The sequence below is a fragment of the Taudactylus pleione genome, unplaced genomic scaffold, assembly GCF_031769625.1.
Source record: "Taudactylus pleione unplaced genomic scaffold, aTauple2 ptg000112l, whole genome shotgun sequence".
Taxonomy (NCBI): Eukaryota; Metazoa; Chordata; class Amphibia; order Anura; family Myobatrachidae; genus Taudactylus; species Taudactylus pleione.
The window spans coordinates 329,033-343,126 of record NW_028284514.1 but is presented as its reverse complement, the minus strand read 5'-3'; the positions used below and the strand labels follow the sequence as shown (position 1 = coordinate 343,126).

The following is a 14,094-nucleotide window of genomic DNA, read 5'->3' as shown; positions in this document are numbered from 1 at the left end:
CAGAGATTCGCTAGATGCAGCCGCACATACGGAGCTGCGTGCGACTCAGAATTATGCCCACAAGCCCCTCCTCCACTCACACTCACAGCTGACACTCACCTTCTGGGGTCTTCTTCAGGTGACCTTCATGGTGAGTTTTCATGTTGCACTGACGGCGGAGCTGGGAGACTCTCTAACGATGACCGCCAATGTGACCAGGTAACCTACCACTGGGACTACTGGGTGAGATGTATAAACTTAGGCTTCTAAAGCTGGGGATGTCCAATGGGAAGGACGTTCTGGGACCACTGCGCACTGATCCATTTACATTCATTTACAGGCGCAGTCCCAGGTGTACAGTGATGGCAAAGAGAGAATTTAGTATAATTGCTCAGTCTTCTGCCATAAGTAACTGCGTTGGTGGACCCACTGGAATTTTCTGAATTTCTGTATAAATGTGACCATAAATCGTTTCCGTTTTTCATCTAAGTAAATAAAAGAAAACTTAACTAGAACCCAAAAAATCAATCACATACAAAATATATATTTATATATTAATTCATTTATGAAAATGAACAAACACGAAATTTGTTGGAAAAAGTGTGAACCCTTAGGACTATCAGAGATCATCGCTGATTCCCTACCACCTAGATGGGCCAGGAGGCTACTGGAAGAATATTTTTGTCGATGTCACAAGCCGCCGCAGCGTCGTGGTTGATGTCAGTACTCCAGGCGGCTCTCTCACACCTGTTAGGAGACGAGGACGCCGTGCTGCCACTCCACGAGGTCTTCCTACCCGACTGCTCCGTCACCTCCGCCCTGCACTGATTGGATCTTCTTCTTTTTTTTACCCCCGCTGGTTCTGTGCTCTGATGCTGGCTATAGCGCTCCAGTTCCTGTGAGTAGTTCATGCTCCTGTGTGTCCAGCTCTTCGTGTACAGTGTGTATCAACAGTCTCCGCCGCACTTCAGCATATGTGTGGACTATCTGCTAGTACATCGCAGCAGTCTCTGCCGCACTTCTGTGTCTATGAGGACATTCTGATGCACTTCAGCATCTGTGTGGACTTTCAATTAACTATATCAGCCCCCAAGGCTGCAACCAGCCAAGTACACATCAGCCCCCAAGGCTGCAACCAGCCAAGTACACATCAGCCCTCAAGGCTGCAGCCAGCCAAGTACATATCCGCCCTCAAGGCTGTGACTTGGTCTCTAGACCTCAACCTTGCCAAGTATCAATCAGCTTCCAAGGCTACGAATTGGCCAGAGGGCCTGATCTCAGATAAGGACTTCCTTTTCAGTTGACCCCATCGCTGCATATAATCCTCAGCACTATTGCTTTTGTCAGAGATTAATCTGATCCCAGATTCATAACATCCAGTCACCTGGGGTTCCTCCTACCTCTACTGTGTGAATCTCCCCAGGGATTTATAACATTATAGCCGGCCCAAAAAATAAGTTAATTGAAACTGTTCATAGAGGTACTATTACTTTATCATGGAACCCACTCAAAATCCGGCTCAAGTCCTTGCAGCTCAAATTCAAGCCTTAACCCAAAAGGTTCAAGAACTGCCTCTCTGGGTTGAGGATACTCAAGTTTCTTCTCCTCTAACCGCCTTCAATTCCCTGAAGGTAGCTTTTATCACTGCTCCTGTTCTCCGTCATCTTGATCCGGATCTTCTGTTTATTGTTGAGGTGGATGCCTCTGAAGTTGATGTTGTTGCCATTCTGGCGCAAAAGGACCCCCGGGACAACAAGTTTCATCCATGTGCCTTCTGCTCTCGTAAATTTACACTGGCAGAGAAAAATGATGACATCGGGAATCGAAAGTTGTTGGCCATCAAATGGGCTTTTGAAGACTGGAGGCACTGGTTAGAATGAGCTAAACATCTGGTCACAGTCTTGACCGACCATAAGAAGTCATATATTGAAACTGCAAAGAGATTATATGCTAGACAAGCACGTTGGGCCTTATTCTTTACCCGTTATAACTACATTATTTCTTTCCAACCTGGCTCCAGGAATCTCAAGGCAGACGCTCTTTCATGAAGCTTCCAACCCATTCAACCTGCCAAACCTTCCGAAGAAACCATCATTCCAGCTTCTCACATTCATTTGGCCTTGACCAGGAATTTAGCTGATGCCCTCCATTCCTGTCAGTCTGAAGCCCGTTCTGGAAAGCCGCTGGAATTACTCTTTGTCCCTGAGAGGTTCCGCAAAGCTGTTCTGATGGATTTTCATTCTTCTAGAGCCATTGGTAACCTGGGCATATCTAAAACTTCTGAAATTCACTCCCGCTCAGTATGGTGGCAATCGTTATTCCAGGATGTTTGTGAATTTGTCATGGCCTGTGATGTTTGTGCTCGTAATAAATCTCCTCACACCGCTCCTTCTGGCCTCCTTCTTCCTCTATCAACTCTGTCCAAACCCTAGACTCATAATGCAATGGATTTTATTGTTGATTTACCTTCTTCTTCTCACTGCTCAGTCATTTGGACAGTTGACCATTTCAGTAAGATGGCTAATTTCATTCCACTCTCCAAACTGCCTTTTGCCAAATAATTATCTGTTTTGTTCATTCAACACATTTTCCGACTTCATGGACTTCCAGTAGACATCGTTTCAGACCGAGGAACTCAATTTATTGCTCGTTTCTGGAAAATCTTTTCTTCCTCTCTTGGCATCAGTCTCAGTCTTTCCTCTGTATATTACCCTCAATCTAAAGGACAGACGGAGCGGGTCAATCAGTCCTTGGAGCAATATCTCCGGTGTTTTGTCTCCAAATATCAAAATGACTGGGTCTCTTATTTACCATTGGCAGAATTTGCTTTCAGTAACTCTTGTCATCCATCTTCCACGATTTCTCCTTTTTTCTGTAACTCCGGATTGAATCCTAGAGTTAACTCGTTTGAAACTAATTCAGGAAGAACTTTATTTTCAAATTCAGTCTCTAGGCTCCGTTCTGTTTGGAAAAAGGTTAGTCAGTGTCTATTCAAAGCATTATTCCGCTATAGACACCGCAAGCCATGCAGGTTCAAGGTTGGAGATTTGGTCTGGCTGTCCTCTAAGAACATCAACATTCACCAACGTTCACAGAAGTTGGGTCCTAGATACATTGGTCCGTTCAGAATCATCTCTCAGATTAGTCCTGTCGCCTTTCGGCTGAAGTTCCCTAACACACTCAGGATTAAGGAGAAATAGCCCCAAATTCCTCCAATCCCATGTGTCAGACTCTTCAACAATGACTGAAAATATTTGATTGAAGTCTCTGCTGCCCACTGGGATACGAGGAGTCACATCAGCTGCTGATCCTAAAGGTCTACATATGTTTTCAGAAATATAATGCTGGATTATTTTAAGCAATGCATTATCACAATCATTTAGTGCGCTAGTTTATTTATTCGGCTCTTTAGTTTTACGACTTAGATGAAGAGCGGACTACATTTAACCACTTTAGTGGTGCAGTCACATAAGATGCGACCGGCTTCTCATGCAACCAGCGGTGGGGCTGCAGCACAGTCCAAAATTCATATGGGGGAGTCACACCAACTGCCAGTGAGTCCCAGCCAGTGATGTTTGGCAGCGTTTTGGGTGGCAGTTGGTGTGGCTCCCCTATTTGAATTTTGGACTGTGCTGCAGCCCCACCTCTGGAGCCACCCCTGCATGCGACCACAGCCTCGCTTCTGTCCACCAAGTTCTGCATATGTGCAGGGCGGTCTGTGGTGACTGGGGGAGAGGATAAAGCTATAAGGGGATCTATTGCCAGGGGGAGGGGAATGGGTAATGCCATAATGGCCAGTGGGCTGCTAGTCAAGCCTTAGGCATATCTTTTGCAAAAATATTATCCAACAAGCTTTTAAATTGATATGATTTACCTGAATAAATAAAAAAAAATCAACAATCTAATGGACATGTTTTGGATAAATATTTGTCATTTATGTGGTTATGGTACATTTTATGCAGAAATTCAGAAAATTGTAAAGGGCTCACAAGCTTTCTAGCACCTCTGTAGTATATCCATAAAAACAGCCACTAGCTGATTCATTAATGATGTGACAAAGGAAATCGTCCCACGGGATATGGCAGCATGTGCACCCTTCTGTGTATGGAGAGGGTGTCAGGCTACCTAAACTCCGCTGATTGCTGGCTTTTTTTCTATGCACTGGGATGAACAATGGAGACTCCCAATGATGAATAAGATAAAACCAAAATCAATAATGAATAAATTACATGTATACAGCATAAAAGAGACTGCTCCTTACCACAGTGCCGGCACGTCATCCAACCAACGCTTTATGAGGATTCTCCTCTTGTACAGAAATCAGAACTCACCAGTAGAGAGGGTCAGGACACACCAGTAGAGAGGGTCAGGACCCACCAGTAGAGAGGGTCAGGACCCACCAGTAGAGAGGGTCAGGGCACACCAGTAGAGAGGGTCAGGGCACACCAGTAGAGAGGGTCAGGGCACACCAGTAGAGAGGGTCAGGGCACACCAGTAGAGAGGGTCAGGGCACACCAGTAGAGAGGGTCAGGGCACACCAGTAGAGAGGGTCAGGACCCACCAGTAGAGAGGGTCAGGACCCACCAGTAGAGAGGGTCAGGGCCCACCAGTAGAGAGGGTCAGGACCCACCAGTAGAGAGGGTCAGGACCCACCAGTAGAGAGGGTCAGGACCCACCAGTAGAGAGGGTCAGGACCCACCAGTAGAGAGGGTCAGGACCCACCAGTAGAGAGGGTCAGGACCCACCAGTAGAGAGGGTCAGGGCACACCAGTAGAGAGGGTCAGGGCCCACCAGTAGAGAGGGTCAGGGCACACCAGTAGAGAGGGTCAGGACCCACCAGTAGAGAGGGTCAGGGCCCACCAGTAGAGAGGGTCAGGGCCCACCAGTAGAGAGGGTCAGGGCCCACCAGTAGAGAGGGTCAGGGCACACCAGTAGAGAGGGTCAGGACCCACCAGTAGAGAGGGTCAGGACCCACCAGTAGAGAAGGTCAGGACCCACCAGTAGAGAGGGTCAGGACACACCAGTAGAGAGGTGTGGGGTGAGGGCTCCTTATTGAAGAAACATCAATTGCATAGTATTTAATTGCAAGAAAAATGACACACAAAATTAAATCTAATAATACAGGGAAGTTATAGGTATTTTAATTATTTTGTTAATTAATTTATGACTGACTTCAGTGTATTTATTATAATGTGTTTTTCATCTTTTTTATCTCATTTTGTCGTGTAATTATTTACTTTTAATTCATTATTTTGCCAATGAGGGTTATATAACGAGAAACCACCTATATAACGGGATGTGTTTCCTGATGATGCTTGTTGTAGAGGAGAGCGTACAAAGCACATCGATTGACATTTTCTGCGGACAGACGGACCGCTATCAGTTCCTGTTGTGGGGAGCGGTCTCTTTCGTACAGCTTTTAAAATACATTTGATCTATGGGAAAATCTCCCTAATTTCTTGTCCAGCTCCCACCCCATCTATCCATGTGATACGGGCTCCTGTGCCATTTATCCATGTGCTATTGTCTCCTGTGCCATTTATCCATGTGATACGGGCTCCTGTGCCATCTATCCATGTAATACGGGCTCCTGTGCCATCTATCCATGTGATACGGGCTCCTGTGCCGTTTATCCATGTGATACGGGCTCCTGTGCCGTCTATCCATGTGATACGGGCTCCTGTGCCGTCTATCCATGTGATACGGGCTCCTGTGCCGTCTATCCATGTGATACGGGCTCCTGTGCCGTCTATCCATGTGATACGGGCTCCTGTGCCGTCTATCCATGTGATACGGGCTCCTGTGCCATTTATCCATGTGATACGGGCTCCTGTGCCATTTATCCATGTGATACGGGCTCCTGTGCCATCTATCCATGTGATACGGGCTCCTGTGCCATCTATCCATGTGATACGGGCTCCTGTGCCATCTATCCATGTGATATGGGCCCCTGTGCCATTTATCCATGTGATACGGGCTCCTGTGCCATTTATCCATGTGATACGGGCTCCTGTGCCATTTATCCATGTGATACGGGCTCCTGTGCCATTTATCCATGTGATACGGGCTCCTGTGCCATTTATCCATGTGATACGGTCTCCTGTGCCATTTATTCATGTGATACGGGCTCCTGTGCCATTTATCCATGTGATCTGGTCTCCTGTGCCATTTCTCCATGTGATACGGGCTCCTGTGCCATTTCTCCATGTGATACGGGCTCCTGTGCCATTTATCCATGTGATACAGGCTCCTGTGCGCTGGTGACCTGTGGGTCATGGACCACAATCAGTCATGCAATATCCTTGTCAGCCAGAGGAAATGCTTCTTATCTGCCTTTTGTGGATAAGGAATATTTGTCTCTATGGGTCTATTTACTAAACCTTGGATGGAGATAAAGTACCAGCCAATCAGCTCCTAACTTCCATGTCACAGTCTGTGTTTGAAAAATGACAGTTAGGAGCTGATTGGTTGGGTCTTTATCTCCATCCAAGGCTTAGTAATAGACCCCTATGAGCGTTGTGTTACTTTCATGCCACGCCTGTGATCACTAATGCAGTTTACCACGAGGATTCCGCTCTCTCCCCACAGTGATAATGGAGGAACTGCCACTGAACAAATGAAATCTATGTCTCGTGTAAGAGTGATGTACGCAATCTACGTGACCGTCAGCAGGTAAGAGAGACAGACCCACTGATGTGAGTAGAGACACTAAATAGACAGAGAATGAGACAACTAAAGAGAAACATTAGACAGACAGAGATGACAGAATAAATGATAGGACTGCAGTGGTGGATTTTACCTAAAAGCCCCCTCCCCTTCCCTCATTCAGTGACTGCCTGGCGGGGGCAGTATCATCCAATTAGAAGCATTTTCTGCTACTCACACACTGGACAGACCTGGGAGAAAGTGTTAATTCACCCCTGGGTCTGCGATAGCAGAAAACACTGTCATTGGGAAGCCACTTCCATGCTATCACGGCAGACCTACCTACCTGCTAAGTGCTGCACCCGATGCCGTCCCTAGAAGACGTTTTGTTGATTTATGCGCTGGATCGTGATCTCATTCACAAGCACATTTACACAACAGACCCTCCCTGGTGAATCCAAGTAGGAGCCACCACTGGTTAGGAGACAAATTGGTAAGAAATTCAGGTCATGAATGAAAAAAAATGGAGGAATAGAATGAGTCCGGAAAACAAGACAAATTTTGCAGTTGAATACATAAAAAGTAAGCGAAAACACCAAAATAATACACCACAACAAAAACCAGTTTGATTAGAATCAGTGGACAAAATACATGTCCTACAGTAGTTTAAGCAATTAAGAAAGTTTCTTATCTCACATTTAATACACGGAATCCCGCTAAAATGACACTGATTGATATAAAGTACCATGAATGAAAAAGGTTTGAGAATATAGACATAATTGGAATGTCCTCTCAACTTCTGCTGTGCGATATATACAGTAGTGGATGGCAGATGAGAGCATTATATATACACATATGGTAATGGATGGCAGATGAGAGAGTTATATATACACATACGGTAGTGAATGGCAGTGAATATACAGTAGGCTGTGGAGGAGACAGAGAGAGGTCTGTGGAGGAGACAGATAGAGGTCTGTGGAGGAGACAGAGAGAGGACTGTGGGGGGGACAGATAGAAACCTGTGGAGCGTCAGTGAGAAATGTTTGGAGGGGTTGGGTGAGAGGGACAATTGAAAGGTCTATGTCATATATAGAATGAATGCCTTACCTATTTATAAATACGTCACTTCTGCAAAGTGGTATTTGACCTATACTCATGGTCGCCATATGGGATGCAGTTTATAGACCGGCGGACTAAATGCCGCCAGTCTATATCCCGACAGGAGAAGCCTGACGGGGGACTTAAGATAGCGTCAAAATACCTATGCCTATCTATATCCCAACTCCGGAATGCCGATGGACGTCAGCCCGAACGTGGTAAGTCCGGGGCATCCTTAGCGTTAGCCGCGCGGGGGGAGGGTTAGGTTTAGGGAGTGTAGCGGGGTTAGGGTTAGGTTTTGGGGTGGAAGGTTAGGGTTAGGCAACCCTAGGGGGGAGGGTTAGGGTTAGGCACCCCCGGCAGGTAGGTTAGGTTTAGGCACACCCCCAGGAGGGTTAGGTTTAGGGTGCGAGAATGGGGGGTTAAGTTTAGGCACCCCCAGGGGGGACTTAGGGTTAGGCACCACCCCGGAAGTTTTACGGTCAGGCACCCCTAAGGGAGGTTTGGGGATGAGAGGGGAGGGTTAGGGTACTTACCAGCCAGCGTCGGGATCTCCTCCCATCGGGATTTGAACCGACTAAACAGCCCCCATTATTTTCATACTGAGTCCCGCCATATGAGACTCTCAACAAAACTGTTTGGGAACCCCTTTCATAGAACATTCAATTTGTCCACTAATGGCGTGGTGGTGTATTATTTTTTAAAATCCATCTTTTCTTCCTCAGTGACTTCACCCCTCAGACCTGCATGCAGGACCAACAGGCGATATTGTCAGTGGGGGCCATGATGCCAATCTGCAGCATGGCCCCCGCTCTCGCGCCATCGCTCCTGGCATCTCTAAGTGTGTACGCACTTGCTGATGCCAGCACCCCCGCCAGAACTCGCCGCTCGACACCGGCTGGGTACACATCGTTAAGGGAGTACCCAACATAAGTGCAAAACATATCGCAATCTGTATGCATTATTTTGTGCATGGAATTGTGTATTGCAGAAATGCGAAATGGACCGCGCGTCATGTGAGCTATTAAATGTAAAGGATATTCTGCCCATTCCCTCCAATTGGACAATGCAAACTTATAACCCTCCGAAAATGCCGCCATCTTTAAAACTCATGCACTTTAATGGCATCTCTACAGGAAATCCTGCACTGCGCATCGGCCCATCTAGTTATTGCAGATAAGGCCCAGAGAGACAGACGTGATGCAGAGACACATAAAAGAGAGACAAAGATATAATACAAAGGAAAAAAGGCCACGTATATGGTGCGCAACACCTGCAGCCCCTATAGGCACAAAACGAGAGTCTCACTAAACTCAGAAAATACAGTACAATATAGATCTTATTGTGCCCTAAGATGGCGCTGGATAGAAAGTGAGAGATGATATAAAATGTTGAGGCAATACTTAATCCTTTTTGAAGGAAGTCTTAATTGTCTTTATCGCCCACTGTCCTTTTTTGTTATTTCAAATGCTCACAGAGGGCTCCATATGGTACATATGTAAAAAAAAATATAACAAACAATTCTTAACAATATAGAAATAAAATATATCAACTTCGTCTATATTTTTGGGTCAGGATGTCATTGTTATGTGAGTCTGGTACGCAAAATATCTAAGTGTGAATCTGTGTATATCTAGGTATCTTTATCTTCCTGCTTTATGTGATAACCATGCGTCTAGTCAAAATAAGTAATCAACCCAGCATCAAGATGGTACTGCGTACCTTACTCACATTCAGTGTACGCTATCAGTGCCCGTAATGGTTTCTTTTTAGATGTCATTCATTGTCCCTTCATTTTTCCATCATTCAGCCATACATCCTCATCATAGAAAGAAAAGGGATGATCTATGTAGCAGAACAGCAATTTTATTACAAGAGACAAAACATAAAAAATTTAAGATAAAAGATCACGACCCGATGTGTTGTGAACTTGTGATAGTGAAGTCCGGAATCCACTATCGCCTTCAACCAGATTAATGTATCTTAATAGTCTAATATAGAAACTCTTTCATAGCCAGGGTCCCGTAACCAACGCGTTTAGATCCGTTCATTCGGATCTTTTTCAAGGTGTATGGGACACTCTAACAGTGGGTACCTTAAGTACCCCTTCCAATCACGTAGTTAATTACCAATTAAATTCCAGATCTCACCATGTATGTATATACAAACTCCTTTACATATATTATAAAAGTATTGAAGAATCCAGATTCCCGGCTGTATAAGTCCCTCTCCCTTTTGTCCTCCTGCTCGACAGGAACACTTCCGGCAGCCGCATTCTCCGTACACCCACGTGTCTTGCGGCGCGCACTTCTGACGTCTACCCGGAGCTTGATCATATCCGTTAATGCGTCCTAGCGGGTAGGTTTCGAGGGTACAGTCTTGACTTCCGGAATCACCGGAAGTGACATCCCGCGTCTATAGCGTGTCTTTCATATACACGGGAAATGGAACTTAAAAATATGTCCAGGAGTGTGGCGTCCATATTGAAGCCCTTTGAATAAAGGGTCTCCTAAGATAATGATAATAATAGAATAACTATAGAGACATTTTATATCATCTCTCACTTTATATCCAGCACCATCTTAGGGCACAATAAGATCTATATTGTAAAGATATAATACAGACAGATAGAGCTCTGTAACTCTGTAATAAGACTGTCTATGTATTAGAGCGCTCTGACACGTACACAGCAGTCACTATTTGTACTTGTTACAGCCTAGAAGAGTCCAGCAAATACCATAACTATTCCGCCAGTGACTCCAGCGTGCAACATGTGTACAAGGTAAGAACACGTGTACAAGGTAAGAACACGTGTACAAGGTAAGAACACGTGTATACGGTAAGAATGTAGCAGGTGTAGTAGTATTACTTTGTTTCATTTATACAGTTATGAATGTAACAATCATATCAAGCATTGGGCAGCACAGATGGTGTAATGGTTAGCATTACTGGCTCATAGCACTGAGGTTGTGGGTTCAATTCCCACTTCGGCCCTACCTGTGTGGAGTTTGTATATTCTCCCTGTGCTTGCGTGGGTTTCCTCCGGGTGCTCGAGTTTCCTCCCACACGCCAAAAATATACTGGGAGGTTAATTGGCTTCTAACAGAAAATAGCCCTAGTGTGTATGTATGTTAGCATGTGATAGGGAATATAGATTTTAAGCTCCACTGGGGGCAGGGAGTGATGTGAATGGCCAAATATCCTATGTACAGCGCTGAATATGTGTGCGCTATATAAATAACTGGTAATAAATAAATACATAAAGCATTGCTATACAGAAAATATTTGGTAAATGCAGTGCATCATATACTTGTGACACTACAAATACCAGAATGCACATGGGTGTCAGCGAGCACTAGCGTTGTACCCATATTAAATATGAAAGTTGCCCTTATTCATTGGACTAAGAAATATTGCACCATTAATATAATGACTAATAATATTACCCCATTGTTAAAATGAATTATAATATTGCTCCATTAATATAATGAATAATAATATTGCCCCATTGTTAGAATGAATAAAAATATTGTCCCCATTGTTAGAATGAATAATATTGACCCCATTGTTAGAATAACTAATAATATTGCCCCATTGTTAGAATTAATAATAATATTGCCCCATTGTTAGAATGAATAAAAATATTGTCCCCATTGTTAGAATGAATAATATTGACCCCATTGTTAGAATTAATAATAATATTGTCCCCAATGTTAGAATGAATAATAATATTGCCTCATTGTTAGAATGATAATAATATTGCCCCATTGTTATAATGATTAATAATATTGCCCCATTTTTAGAATAAATAATAATATTGCCCCATTGTTAGAATAATAATATTGTCCCCAATGTTAGAATGAATAATAATATTGCCTCATTGTTAGAATGATAATAATATTTCCCCATTGTTATAATGATTAATAATATTGCCCCATTTTTTGAATAAATAATAATATTGCCTCATTGTTAGAATGAATAACAATATTGCCCCATTGTTAGAATAAATAATAATATTGCCCCATTATTAGAATGACTAATAACATTGCCCCATTGTTAAAATTAATAATAATATTGTCCCCAGTGCTAAAATGATTAATATTATTGCCCCATTGTTAGAATGAATAATAATATTGCCCCCATTGTTACAGTAAATAATATCACCCCATTGTTATAATTAAGAATAATATTGCCCCATTGTTAGAATAATTAATAATATTGTCCCCATTGTTAGAATTAATAATATTGCCCCATTGTTAAAATGAATAATAGTATTGCCCCATTGTTAGAATAAATTATAATATAGCCCCATTGTTAGAATGAATAATAATATTGTCTCCATTGTTAAAATTAATAATAATATTGGCCCATCATTTAATGAATAATAATATTGCCCCTAGTAATATAATGAATAATATTGCTCCCTTTGTTAGAATGAATAATAAAATTGTCCCCATTGTTAGAATGAATAATAATATTGTCCCCATTGTTAGAATTTCTAATAATATTGCCCTCATTGTTAGAATGAATAACATTATTGCCCCATTGTTAGGATGAATAATATTGCCCCATTGTTATAATGACTAATAATATTGCCCCCATTGTTTGGATGAATAATAATATTGCCCCATTGTTAGAATGAATAATAATAATAATGTCCCCATTGTTAAAATGAATAATAATATTTCCCCATTGTTAGAATAAATAATATTGCCTCATTATTAGATTGAATTATAATATTGCCCTATTGTTAAAATAAATTATAATATTGTCCCATTGTTAAAATGAATAATAATATTGCCCCTAGAAATATAATGAATAATGATATTGTCCCCATTGTTAGAATGAATTATAATTGTATCCCATTGTTAAAATGAATAATATTGGCTGCATTGCTAGAATGAATAATATTGGCTCCACTGCTAGTATGAATAATAATATTACACAATTAATATGAGTAATAAAATTGTCCCTATAGTTAGAATGAATAATATTGCCCCATTGTTAGAATGAATAATAATATTGTCTCCATTGTTAAAATTAATAATATTACCCCATTGTTAAAATGAATAATAGTATTGCCCCATTGTTAGAATAAATTATAATATAGCCCCATTGTTAGAATGAATAATAATATTGTCTCCATTGTTAAAATTAATAATAATATTGGCCCATCATTTAATGAATAATAATATTGCCCCTAGTAATATAATGAATAATGATATTGTCCCCATTGATAGAATGAATTATAATTGTATCCCATTGTTAAAATGAATAATATTGGCTCCACTGCTAGTATGAATAATAATATTACACAATTAATATAAAGTAATAAAATTGTCCCTATAGTTAGAATGAATAATATTGCCCCATTGTTAGAATGAATAATAATATTGTCACCATTGTTAATATGAATACTATTATTGCCCCATTGTTTAAATAAATAATATTGCACCATTGTTAGATAAAATATGAATATTGCCCCAATTGTTAAATAAATAATATTATTGCCCTTTAAATATAATGAATAATATTGCACCCATTGTTAGAGAAAATATTAATATTGCCCCAAGTGTTAAATAAATAATAATATTGCCCCTTTAAATACAATGAATATTGCACCCATTGTTAGAAGGAATATTAATATTGCCCTTAAATAATAAATATTACCTGCATTGTTAGAATGATTAATAATATGTGTTCATTGTTAGAATGAATAGTAATATTGCCCCCATTGTTAGAATATATAATAATATTGGCCATATTGTTGGAATAAATAATACTGCCAATTTAGGAATATAAATTGCCCACATTGTTAAAATGGAACTAGGTTGTCATCATAATTGATATCTACATGAAATCTTTCCTTGACGTAATCCAAATGGAAATAAGAAAAACCCCAATAGATGAGGTGGACTGGGCCCGAAGAGCTGGCAAAGCAAGATCAGTTATTATACACTCCAGAAACCTAATGCCTACCCAGGCATCCAATCAGATGTGAGAACACTCCTGATTGGCTGTCAGGCTATTAAATAGAAAATATTAGTTTGATAAATCCTGAAGGATTGAGCTAAAAACCATTTGGAAAACGGCCCCTAAGGTAACTCCCACGTTCCCAGTCTTGCCAGGTGACCTGGCAATGCACTTACCGCCCATGATCGCATTGTGAGCCGGGTATGACGGTACCGCCCATGATGGCATTGTGAGCCGGGTATGACAGTACCGCCCATGATGGCATTGTGAGCCGGGTATGACGGTACCACCCATGATCGCATTGTGAGCCGGGTAAGACAGTACCGCCCATGATGGCATTGTGAGCCGGGTATGACAGTACCCGCCCATGATCGCATTGTGAGCCGGGTATGACGGTAC

General features: G+C 41.9%; 1 protein-coding gene across 1 annotated transcript in view; it reads left to right on the top strand.

Annotated features, from left to right (window-relative positions):
* LOC148525138 (integrin alpha-X-like) overlaps positions 1-14,094 on the top strand; it is a 435,626-nt gene that overhangs the window by 396,992 nt on the left and 24,540 nt on the right. The window contains exons 19-21 of the mRNA XM_088471180.1: positions 119-198; positions 6,568-6,651; positions 10,438-10,504. Coding sequence (XP_088327306.1) covers positions 119-198; positions 6,568-6,651; positions 10,438-10,504 — 231 coding nt within the window. The remainder of the gene's footprint in view (positions 1-118; positions 199-6,567; positions 6,652-10,437; positions 10,505-14,094) is intronic.